This window comes from Athene noctua, chromosome 5, assembly GCF_965140245.1.
Source record: "Athene noctua chromosome 5, bAthNoc1.hap1.1, whole genome shotgun sequence".
Taxonomy (NCBI): Eukaryota; Metazoa; Chordata; class Aves; order Strigiformes; family Strigidae; genus Athene; species Athene noctua.
In genome coordinates, this window is record NC_134041.1 from 22924845 (window position 1) to 22937741 (window position 12897).

At 43.0% G+C, this 12897-nt stretch overlaps 1 protein-coding gene across 2 annotated transcripts; it reads left to right on the forward strand.

Moving 5' to 3' along the window:
* The first annotated feature begins 1167 nt into the window (after positions 1 to 1167).
* Positions 1168 to 11960, forward strand: LOC141961356 (pancreatic alpha-amylase-like). 2 transcript variants are annotated; one of them, XM_074908212.1, is made up of 11 exons: positions 1168 to 1235; positions 3373 to 3588; positions 5791 to 5937; positions 7568 to 7765; positions 9105 to 9335; positions 10215 to 10348; positions 10436 to 10558; positions 10670 to 10769; positions 10981 to 11102; positions 11212 to 11337; positions 11657 to 11960. In XM_074908212.1, exons 2-11 carry the CDS (start codon positions 3421 to 3423, stop codon positions 11844 to 11846), a joined length of 1539 nt encoding a protein of 512 aa, XP_074764313.1. In that variant the 5' UTR covers positions 1168 to 1235; positions 3373 to 3420; the 3' UTR covers positions 11847 to 11960. The 2 variants fall into 2 exon arrangements, with proteins under 2 accessions (XP_074764313.1, XP_074764314.1); XM_074908213.1 differs by lacking the exon at positions 5791 to 5937.
* The last annotated feature ends 937 nt before the right edge of the window (positions 11961 to 12897 follow it).

The following is a 12897-nucleotide window of genomic DNA, read 5'->3' on the forward strand; positions in this document are numbered from 1 at the left end:
TTGATACATAATGCTCCTCTTCAGCTGCAGTCTTTTGAGTGTTTGTTCCTCAAAAACTTTGATTTTTAGGGACTTCACTATATGGTTGTGAAAAGAAGTTTTGGTTTTGAGAAGGTAAAAATAATAGTGTCATCTGCAAAGTGGAGTTAATGTGCATTTAGAAATGAATGGCTTCTAGCTAAATTACCCTTATGATAATAGCAACTTGGAGAATTCACGAAGATGTTGCTTGGTTTGCATTTTTGTTATCCCTTTGTATCTTTGGAAGTTGACAGCTAAGCAGGCACCTAATGTCAAACAGAGAATCACTTTTCCTTTATGGTTTTCTAGGACATTTCCAACTGCTTCCAGTTTATTCCTTAAATACATCTCCCTTGATACAAGACTGAAGAGAACATATTTGTTATTGTAAATACTCGGGTTTCCTTGAGCAGCTACATTGCTATGGTTCCTATTGTAGGACAAACACCCGAGTCCTGCAACTCCTCCCTGAGTCTTACTCCAGCCTAGCAAGCAGCTTCTGGTATAAGATCCTTTTATATTACATGCAAATATTTCGTTGTGGTTTTGACTGTTCTTAGAGAAAAGCAGCATTCTGATAGTGAAAAACTCCTTTGTTACTCAGAGCAAAGCCACTGTAGCAAATTAAAGTAGGAAACACTCGTTACTCCAGTGTAGCCGTCAAAGGTGCGAAACCCTTCCTTGAGCTAGCACGTTTTCAGGCTGCATCTGGATGGAGCCGCTTCACAGAGCTTTGTGACTCAATTTATTGCATGTAAAAAGGTATATAGTAACCATGCCCTACCTCCTGACACCACGCTGAGTCACAAGTACAGAACCAAGCGATTACCATACTGCATAAAAGGCCGAGTAACTTTCCAAAGCAGTGGAGCAGGGTAACAGCAAGGTGGTGCTATACTCAAAGCCAAAAATACTTTGGGGAAAAAAAAAAGGGGGGGGGGAGGGGGCGAATAAGGGTATAGGCGGAGAGATTTTCTTTCTCAAGTCTCGAGAACAAATATATTCCAGAATGTAATTATATCCTGGATCAACATAATCACGCGTAACACAAACCTTCCGGCGCAGCCGTTTCTCCGGGGCGCGCCCGGCGCCAGGCTGAGGGGCGCGCGCGTGCTGCCTGCGGGCTGCCGGGGCCGCCCCAGCGGAAGGGGCGGGGCCGGGCAGCGCTGGGGCCGCGGCGGCGCCCGGCGGGCCCGAGGCCGGAGCCCCGGCAGGTACGTGGGGAGCGGGGCCGCGTCGGGCCGTGCGTTCGCCGCCGGCGTGTGCCGGGGAGCCCCGGCAGCCTGTGGCGGCAGGCTCTCCCGGCGAGGGCTGTGCGGGGCAGAGCCGAGGCGGGGTTGCTTCGCCTGCGTGAAACGTGCCGCTGCTGAGGGAAGCTCTGCGGGGAGTGCCTAGAAGGTCACATGGAAACGACTTTCCTGTAGCAGCGTTTAACAGCTGAAGTTTCAGCAGGCTGCGTCAAACCTCTCACAAATTTAGATGTTGGCTGTTGCTAGTATTTCTGAGGCAGCAGCTGAGTTTCGTACCACAGATTGTAACCCAGCAGAAGACAGGCTGACCTGATTCTCACATTGTCCAAGACGGCAGTGGCGTTCTTCAGAAACAGTTTTCTTCCATGTTCTTTGAATAGCCATCAGTTGTCCTCCTTTTTCTTTCACGGGAGAATACAGGCCGCTTCCTTTTTTTCTAAGTTGCAAAAGCATTTTGAAGCTAGAGCCTTCAGAGTGTGTTGGGGATTGCAACATCTCCATTCTCGTCATTACTTGTACTGAAGTCAAAGCAGCCATAAGCCTATTTCAAAGAAATGAAAAACTGTATCAAGTCTTTTTGTCAAGCACTAGGCCTTGGAGCTGGTTGGGTCAAAATACATTATTCTTTCTGCTTTCTATAAGTTACTGCTTTGTGTACTTACTGCTGTACATTAAAGTTGCCAATAAATGGCTTATGTCACCAGAGAAGATCCAACTTTGCTTGTTTTCTGTTAATGTATGTTCTTCCTATCACAGCAAAGAGCATTCTTTCTTGAAAATGGAAGCACACAGAGCAACTGCTTATACCGAAGATCTACAAGTAAATAACTGTATTAAAATTTAAAAAAAAAAAAAAAAAAATTAAAATTCTTTTGTTCAGAAGCAGGAAAACCAGCAAAATTTACCGAATGATTCATTATAAATAACTCTGGCTGCCTGTGAAGTATACTGACAGCTGATAGTCACAGGCTCTGGGAGACAGGTTCTACACATTATAAACTGGCATATTTTGTGCTTGAATTTGCTCCAAGGAGTGCAGCTCCACTGACTGAGAGATACATATCATCTGTTCCTTGAAATAAAAATGAGGGTTTGCAGAAGATCATATAGGACTTCTTTGTATCTCGGTCTCTCTAAATCAATTTCTGAACATGAAGAGTGCAAAATGGGATCCTAAACAGTGTTAACGCAAACCTTGATAGTTGTTTAACTTCTGGTTTGCTCTAAGTTGTATCTCTCTGCCTGGGAAAAAGGAGAGGCAGTTTTAATAGGCTCATCATCTGTGTTTGTATATAAGTAAATACAAACGATATGATTTGGAAAGTATAGTTCCTAGCCTAGCTTATCAGAACGTAATGCAGCTGGTTTTCCTCCTCTAGAAAGTTCCGTAAGTGCACTTGCAGAGCTCTGTACCTGGGCACTGTGGAGACTTCTTGGTTATGGAGCTTCACAGCACTTCAGACCTCTGCATGCCATTGTGCTGTGTTCTCTGGAAAAAGAGTAGCTCCACACAAATTGTACAGGTGTACAGAGACTAAGTGTTTAGTATTTCAGGTTTTGATTCATATAGCTGCTTCTGTATCTGAGAGTCCTTCCAAGATTAGGGCTGTTTGAATGATACAGATGTCGTGTATCACAAATGATACCCTCACATATGTTAGACCTCCAGAATATCTGGGATTTTGCAGCAGCTCACAACAAAAAACATGCCACTACCCCTAGGCCTTGTCTAAATATGCACATCACAGTAACATGGTTTGGGGAAAAAAAGATGCCTCTCAAGGATAAATAAGAATGTAAAATAGTATACATTAAAATGTCCATTTCAGTCTGTATGAGTACTCCTTTGCATTTTGGGGTTGGTTTTGGCTTTATACTAGCAAAAATACAATTTTTGGATGTTAAAGGCAGCCTGTGTTAGACAATGTCTGAATTTTAACTTCAGAAAAACAAAGTTACCGTTAGTGTGGGAGGTTGATATAGCTTAGAGTCCAATTCTCAAACTAAATGACAATCAAGTAAAGTTAAATAAATATGATGCCAGAGATGGGCATTTACTTTTAAATGTGTGTTTTGTAATGTGTACTTTACCCTCTTGCAGGAACATCACTTGACAGTAAGAGGAGTGCAACTGATCACAGAGCACAGGATGGGTATCTATTTTCTTCTGTTAATTGTAGGGTTTTGCTGGGCACAGTACAACCCTAATACACTCTCTGGGAGGACGTCTATTGTACATCTCTTTGAATGGCGCTGGGCCGATATTGCTCTTGAATGTGAACGCTATTTAGCTCCTAATGGATTTGGAGGAGTTCAGGTATGTCTGTTCCTATCAGTAGGTAGTAAAATTGCTGCATGGATAATTTGTTTTTCAGAGAAAATGTTCAATTCACGAAAGGACAGGTACTGAGAAAGAAAAATAGAAATTGGTAATGGAAGTAGTAAATGCTGACAAATATATTCTTCAGCTATCATCATGTAAGCATGAATTTATTTCATTGCTCCAAAGTGCATGTTTTGCACTCTGTGCTGTTACGTTTAGATGAATTAGAATTGCATATTACTGGCTAAATCTTTTTTTTACTGCTGTGAAGAGTAACCTGCGTTTATCTTGATATTATTTAAATTAATGGAAGCTCTTAAGAGCTAGATAAACATAAAATGAAACTATGACTGAAAAAAAAAAAGTGCTTCCAAAGAGAATACCAAAGTGCTGAAGGTTTTAAATGAACAAATATAAAAGATTGCTAATTGTGTTCATCTAAATTGGCAAGTATCTCTCTGTAAAGCCTAGAGTCAGAGTAAGCCGTTAATAGACCTTCTTTGCAGGACCTGCTGTGAGCAGGCAGAACTGAACTGAACACAGGTTCTGGTGGAGGTGTGTCGATGTGAATCTGTTCGTCTGAACAACAGATGTGTTCCTGGTGGAACCAGTAGTGTCAGATGGGTGGGATTCTATAGCTGGAAAGCAGTCACCCATTAAACTATTTCATTTGTTTGTCAGATTGCTCACGAAAAACTGGTGAGAGAAGTCTGCCTGTCTTTTGTAGCCCAGGAGTTTTCAAGTTGGCCTGAGTGAGAACTTTCCCATAATTTGCAAATAATACATCTTTTCTTTGCAACCTTCTTTCCAGGCACCCAGGCCTGATTGATTTTAAACTGATTTCTCAGACTATGGTAGACGTTTGGATATCTTTTTAATCCATGCTTGAAATGCTGGGGTTTCAACCCCAAGCCCCAAATTAAGGTTGACATATGGGTGATTCCCACAGCCCTTCACAAAGGGGGGGTGAGTTTACCTTTAGGCTTCCCTCCAGGGTGCGGCCGGCCCTGCAGACAGAGCCATTGGGTAAATGAGCCCCAGGTGTCTGCATTCAGTAAACAAAGGTCAGGTGTCCCACTTAGGGATAAAAGCTGGGACCACTTGCAGGAAGGGGCAGTGTCTGTCTTGTCTGGTGGATGCACTTTGTAGAATTTCCTGTTGGGGAAGGAGCTTCCCGTCTCCCTGGGACTGGGCTCCAGTCAGGTCTGGCTTTTGTAAACGCGGGCTGTGTAGAGATTCAGTATGTGGCTTCCTTGGTCTTATGTATTTGGCTTGTTGACTCGGTTGTCTCCCATCCCTTCTATGGGAGACTGCATTTCATCATTTATTCCACCCATTGTTGGTTGTGCGGTGTCATTGTTGGGGTCAGTGGGATTGATGTCGATTATGTATAATCTGATTGACTTGTTTGTCCCCCCAGTGCTTACCTATGTACTGACCCTTTTGTATTAAATACAGTTTGGTTATTGGTTCATCTTTATGCTGGCTGTGTCCTTTTTGCTAGGCCTAATAACTGGCAAAACAACGCTGTAACGGGGTCTCAGAGAGAAAGTTTTTTTCAGATGCAGACTTGCTGAGCTGGTCACAAAGGCATGGCAGCTAAGGAGGTTTCACCTAGGGATCTTTGTGAGAAATGGTGGGATCAGATGATTATGCCCAGAGAGTTGGAGGTAGCAGCAATCTTGTTGGCTGAAGAGTATCCTGGAAAAAGTCTATAAAAGGAGGAGGTATGGCTTATCTGGAAGCTGTGACCAGTCTCACGTCAAGAACCTTTTTATTCAAAACATTAAAAAATTGGAAGTCTGATCAATTTTAAGGGTAGGATGTTATGTCGATTGTTCTGTAGTTCCTTCTTGAGTCTGGGCTGTTTCTGTTGACCTAGTCCTTCAGATTTCAGATCCTTCTTTTGATCTTTGAAGCCTGCAATCATGAGGTTAATTAGGACACTGTGTCCATGGACCTCATTTTTATAGTATGTTTCTACCTACTGAAGGTCCAGATCTAAGTCTTTTATTTCTAGCCCACTACAATGTAAGCAGAGGATACTGAGGATCTATATAGGTTAGGTATTGTGAGCATCTTCTATTAAAGGGACTTGATTTTCTATTTTAATATTCTTATTTCTCTAAGAATACTGGGGAAACAAATAAACTATTACCAATATCCTGTTACCAAGAGATACCATCTTATTCGCAGATTTCACCTCCAAATGAAAATGTTATCATTACTGACCCCTGGCAACCATGGTGGGAAAGATATCAGCCCGTCAGCTACAAGCTGTGCACACGATCTGGAAATGAAACTGAATTTAGAGACATGGTGACCAGGTGCAACAATGTTGGAGTAAGTGCTTTGAAAAACCTGGTGTTAACGAGTAATTCAGAGACGAAGACATGGTAGTACTGAAGATGGGGGTTTTTTGATAGAATCAGAGAATAGTTTGGGTTGGAAAGGACCTTTAAAAAGTCATCTAGTTCCAATCCCCCTGCCATGGACAGGGACATCTTCAACTAGAGCAGGTGGCTCAGAGCCCTGTCCAACCTGATTTTGAATATTTCCAGGGATGGGGCATCTACCACCATTCTAGGCAACCCGTTCCAGTGTCTCACCACCCTTACTGTAAAAAATTTCTTCCTTATATCTAGTATAAATTTACCCTCTTTTAGTTTAAAGCTGTTACCCCCTTGTTTATTGCAACAGGCCCTGATAAAATGTCCCTCCCCATCTTTCTTATAAGCCCCTTTGAAGTACTGAAAGGCGACAGTAAGGTCTCCCCAGAGCCTTCTCTTCTCCAGGCTGAACAACCTCAACTCTCTCGCCATAGGAGAGATGTTTCATCCCTTTGATCTTTTTTGTGGACCTGCTCCAACAGGTCCACATCTTTCCGGTACTGAGAGCTCTAGAGCCGGGCACAGGACTCCAGGTGGGGTCTCACCAGAGTGGAGAGAGAAGCAGAATCACCCCCCTCAGCCTGCTGGCCACACTTCTTTTGATGCAGCCCAGGACATGCTTGGCCTTCCAGTCTGTGAGCGCACATTGTTGGCTCGTGTCCAGCCTTTCATCCACCAGGAGCCTCAAGTCCTTCCTGCAGGGCTGCTCTCAACCCCTTCATCCCCCAGCCTGTACTGATACGAGGGGTTGCCCTAACCCAGGTGCAGGATGTTGCACTTGGCCTTGTTGAACCTCCCGAGGTTCACATGGGCCCACTTCTCGAGCTTGTCCAAGTCCCTCTGGCTGGCGTCCTGTCTCTTGAGTGTGTTAACCACACCACTCAGCTTGGTGATGTCTGCAAACTTGCTGGGGCTGCACTCGATCCCACTGTGTCACTGGTGAAGATACTAAACGGTGCTGGTCCTAGCACAGACCCCTGAGGGACACCACTTGTCACCAGTCTCCATCTGGACACTGAGCCGTTGGCCAATTCCTCACCCACTGAACAGTCCGTCCATCAAATCCTTATCTCTCCAAATTAGAGAGGGAGTTGTGAGGGACCATGTCAAAGGCCTTACGGAGGTCCAGGTAGATGACATCCGGTAGCTCTTCCCTAGTCCACGGATGCAGTCATTCCATCACAGAAGGCCACTAGGTTGGTCAGGCAGGATTTGCCCTTGGTGAAGCCGTGCTGGCTGTTCAAATCACCTCCCTGTCCTCCATGTGCGTTGGTATAGCTCCTGGGAGAGATGATCTGTTCCAGGATCTTCCCAGGCACAGAGGTGAGGCTGAGTAGTTCCCAGGGTCCTCCTATCTACCCTTTTTTAAAATGAGTGCAATGTTAACCTGCCTGTCTGTTGAGATGCATGTTGTATCACCATCACTATATGTTAATAGTAGACAAATTTTTAAAATAAGATGTTGGGGGAAGTAAACAAGCAGAAATAGGAGGATAGGACATAAGGTAAGAGAGGGAGCATGTTGGTAAGTGGTGCCGTGGGAAGTAGCTTTCTCAAATTGGAATGTGAATACTGTTCTCTAGGTACATATTTATGTGGATGCAGTAATCAACCATATGTGTGGAGCTAATGCTGGTGCTGGTGACCATGCTACTTGTGGAAGCTATTTCAATGCAAAGACTGAAGATTTTCCAGCTGTGCCATATTCTGGCTGGGACTTTAATGATGGTAAATGTAAATCTAGAAGTGGAGACATTGAGAATTATCATGATGCATCTCAGGTAAACCGAGACCTATAAATGTATATTTCATGTACATCCATTCCTGGGCTGTGATTTCCTTGCTCCTCTTTACTGTCAGACACTTTTAAAAAAACAAACCAAAACAAAAACCCTCATGGAAAACCATCTAAATTGATAACAGAGGTTAGCCTTGCTATCGGGAACACCACTTCTTAAAAGGATAGCTCTACTTGAGCCAATGGCTCAATTTCAGATATAGACAAATGTACTTAGGTACTTTATACATTAAAGCTCATAAATATCTATTTAGGGATTATCTTGTGGGGGGTGTGTGTGTGTTTAAAAAAAAATACTAAATTATTATTTGCCAGTAGGAGTTATTATTTGCCTTTTATTGTAATTTGGAAGTTTTCTTTGGTCTTAGTTTCAGAAGAGAGAGATTAGCATTTCATAAAAAAAAAAATAGAATCTTGAAAATTAAGCTCCTGCTTAGAGATTTCCTAGGAGTCTATCTGTTCCTCTATATTAGATTACAAGGTCAGGACTTTAAAACTACCACAGCATTAAAAAATATTTTATAAAGATAAATACCTATCGTTCTTGAATAATGTCTTATGCCTTTCAAATACATTTGATCTTTCCTGAGTCTAAGTTGAGGGCAGAGGGGTTATGGAGAAATGGCAGAAGAAGGGGAGACTTTAAATGTCCCTGACTTCTTGAGCGGTTCTAAAGGAGCATCTTTATAGCCAATTCTTTAGTACAGTTTACAGCATAGGCTGATGCACCTTGCTTTCTCTAGGCAGATGTGCATAGCCATGGAAACCCATCATAAGAGTTATTTAAAAAAGCATTTCATTGTATTCAGTGTATGTTTATTCTTTTGATGAAAATTGATGCCTATCATTTTGTATTTACAGGAAACAAAGGCAAAAAGGGGACAGAAAACAGAAGTTTAATATTTTGTAAAACTATAACTCTAAGATTTTTAAATGGTTTATAATTTCTAGAAACCTTTCCTACATCAGAGAAGAAATGAGAGCATTTGAAATAGTAATGAATCTGCTCCTCAATACACTGGAGTAAAAACAATTTACCATATTTTTGCCCTGTACTTGCATTAAAATGCTGATTATAGATTAGTGACTTGACTCTGTTATAATCTTTCATCACCTACAGCTTTTTAAGCTGAGTGAATGCAAACTTCTTAGTGTTCCTTCTGTGTAGATGACTGTCCAGGATAATTGTCCAAGGCAAAGATATGCATGGTGATCAATGGCTAGTGAAGGTTTTATTTGGCAGGTAACAAAATTCAAAATATATGTAGAACACTACATTTAGTTTATTAGGTGAAACTATTAATTTCAGAATTTTTATATAGGTCCGAGACTGCCGCTTGGTTAGCCTTCTTGATCTGGCCCTGGAAAAGGACTACGTACGCCTTCAAGTTGCTGAATACATGAACTACCTCGTTGATATTGGTGTAGCAGGCTTCCGAATTGATGCTGCCAAGCATATGTGGCCTGGGGATGTGAAGGCGATTTTAGAAAAACTGAAAGATCTAAATACTAAATGGTTTTCTACAGGAACCAAACCTTTCATTTACCAGGAGGTAATCTTTATTTTTTTAATTGTACTTTACAAACATATTTCTTGCAGGCACGGTATAGACTCAGTCCCACACAGTAAGCAATGCTTTGCTTGAGCTGGGCTGGAGCAGCTTTCAGTCTCAAGATCTATAGAAATCATCATCAAGATTTAATAACCATGATTTACAAATATCTAATCTGCCTACAAATGGTAATAAAGATGCAAAATGCCCCAGCTGGACCTGCTGCAACTAGGTAACCTGGAAATTTCACTTGGGATGAAATTCACTGCAGTGAAGTTATTGAAAACTTCTGTTGGCTTAAAAAGGAGATTTCACTTTCTGAATTATAAATTCTGGATAATAAATTGAAGCAGAAAATATAAATGGTGATTATGGCCTGATACTTTGTTTTCCAGTGACATAAGCAGTGTTAGCTGACATTCCAAAATTGGGTTTTATGTTTGAATAGCAAATATTGAGAAGACCTAAGAAGCAGGTAATTGTTGGTTTTGGTCATCAGAAGCTAAAGTTGCTAGACACATTTTAACCTGCAAGTTCTATGGCAAATAGTGGAACATTCCTTAGCTACATAGTGAAATGAGGCTGCCCATGTGCTGGAAGCAGAGGCATTGGTCACTAGACTAAATATAAAGTTGGTACAGCCTGAGCCTTAGTGGTAGTGATCAATCAGGGTAAGGAGATTTAGGATGGAGAGAGAAAACAGGTTCGCAGCTATGCTGAGATAAAATGTAGAAAATAGCTTTAAATACAATTTTGCAAGTTAGCCACATAATATACTTAGCTCAAGTAGTGCCTCTTCCTTAGAACAATGTCTAGGGCAATGCCCTCTATTTGTTTGGGTTTTTAAAGTAGAAAGGAATGTTCTGTTTCCTGTACCAGGTAATTGACTTGGGCGGAGAGCCAATCAAAGGCAGTGACTACTTTGGAAATGGCCGAGTGACAGAATTCAAATACGGTGCAAAACTGGGGACAGTGATCCGCAAGTGGAATGGAGAAAAGATGGCCTACTTAAAGTAAGATTGAAGGTGCTGCAACTTACCCGGGATACTCTGGATACACCGGTTGACAGGGTAGCTTCAAGTCTTTGTGTTTTTGGCTAGGAACTGGGGAGAAGGCTGGGGCTTTATGCCTTCCGACAGAGCCCTGGTCTTTGTGGATAATCACGACAACCAGCGGGGGCATGGGGCCGGTGGAGCTTCCATTCTAACCTTCTGGGACCCCAGGTAAAGGATTGCTTGTCTGGGTGATGCTTCTTCCTTTTGCTTGCTTGTCTTTCAGTTCTCCGGCATGCTTTCTCTTTCCACGTCTCACTACTTTTTCTGTCTAACAAACAGGCTTTATAAAATGGCAGTTGGTTTCATGCTTGCTCATCCATATGGGTTCACACGTGTGATGTCAAGTTTTCGCTGGCCAAGATCTTTTGTAAATGGACGGGTAAGCTTGTAACACTGAAGATACGTTCATGGTGAATAAGGATCCAAACAGGCCCAGAGCTGCAGTCCAGTGCATTTAAATTTGTTGAGTGATTTCTCTGTCCCCTGCTGGATCTAGCAGGTGGAACTTTGATGCTCCATCCAGCTTTTCTCTGCAGATAGGCTCTCTGCATTTTCAGGAAGAAGTTATAGACTTCTCTTTTTTGTTACAGGATGTCAATGACTGGATTGGACCACCAAGTAACTCGGATGGGTCAGTAAAGCCTGTTACAATCAATGCAGACACTACCTGTGGCAACGACTGGGTTTGTGAACATCGCTGGCGTCAAATAAAGTAGGACACTGTGGAGAAAACACGAGTAAAAGCAGTGGCTTTTGCATCCTGTTCCTTGTGGCTTTAGAGCTCTTGCAGCCACAGTGATAGCCGTTCCTTGCATTTTCAGGAACATGGTTATCTTCCGTAATGTGGTGGATGGTCAGCCTTTCTCCAACTGGTGGGACAATGGCAGCAATCAAGTTGCTTTTGGCCGTGGTAATAAAGGCTTCATCGTTTTCAATAATGATGACTGGTAAGTCAGTGGGAGAGACCGTGTCCCTAGAAAGAAGTATAGCAACCCTCAAGAGCAATTCCTGATGGGAAGGGGAATGTCATTTTCTCCTAATGGAGCGATCACTACCATCTGAGCTAGAGACATTCAGTTGCATGCCAGGTCTAGAGAGCCAAAATGGGATCATAGGGCGGGAAGCAGGGATAGGATCAGAAAGCTCACACCTTTAAATTTCCCTTCAAAATAAGGGGAGTAGCAACAAATTCAAAAACCCTACACCCAGTTTGAAATACCGGTTTTGAAAACAATGGATAAATAGCATTCACTTGTTTTCACATAGGAATATGGATGTCAATTTGCAAACTGGACTGCCTGCTGGTACCTACTGTGATGTTATTTCTGGACAAAAGGAGGGCAACAAATGTACTGGAAAACAGGTGTATGTTTCTGGTGATGGAATGGCTAATTTCCAGATTAGTAACAATGCCGAAGATCCGTTTGTTGCAATTCATGTTAATGCCAAGTTATAATTCAGGAGAAATGTCCTCTGTTTACTCTGTACATTTACTCTTTCCCCCCTATGCAATTCCCTGGTATTCAAGCATGAATGATTCTCTGTATCTGGTGACTAATAAATGGCAATCAAATTGAAGAGGAATGCTTTTTTCCTTGCTGTGTTGGACTGTAACTTTATCACATCGTAACTGGTGGCAATGCAGTGTTGGGTTTTAAGGTAATGCAGCACTCCATTTCCCACATCACAGAAACATGCGAGGACAGTGGCTGAGGCACAGCATATCCTTGACTCTGTGGTGCGTTAGGCTTGCTCATTCTGTAATACCTCAGCGAATTAGGCAGACGATGTACAGACTTGGCAGCTTTCCCAATTTCATTGTCAGCCGTGAGAAAATGTCGAGGTAGATGCCAGAGTGCAGCCCTTGCTTTGAGTCAGAATGTCTTCTTGGCCAAAAGCACTTGTTGTGACCCAGTCTGGAGGAGCAAATGGAAGAGGAACACTTGGATTTGCTACTTTTGAGGTCAAGGTGTATTTTTAAGGGCTGTTTCCCTTTTGTGGTGGGAGAGAGTGCACAGGTGTTGGGGGCGGCTGTTGGCTCTCAGTGCACCCAAGGGCTCGCAGTGTCTGTCAGGGCAGTCGTGGTGTGGGAACAGGGGCCCCAGTAGTGTCCCTGGCCCAGAGGCTGGACCTGCTGCCTGGCTCCCCTGCTTGCTGTGGCCAGCACCACCTTGCTGAGGGCGGGGGCCTGCTGGCAAAGCGCAGCCGCTGGATCTGCTGGATGGAGCTGTGCCAAAGGTTGGGAGACCCACGTGGCAGGATGTTAATAGCCATTGCCAACCTGTCCTGTGTCCCCAGGGTCAGGTCAGGGAGCCCTCCTGCCCTTTTGAAGCAGACTGGCTCCACTTGTTTGTGTAAACTGGTGTGGCAAAGCGATGGGTTCACATCTGTTGTGAACGTTCCTGAAGTCAATTTTCAGGAAAAGTCATTTAAAAGCATGACATCTCATCTAGTGCGTGATAGTGGCAGTATCCTGGCAGTTCAAAATTTACAATCAAGATGATGAA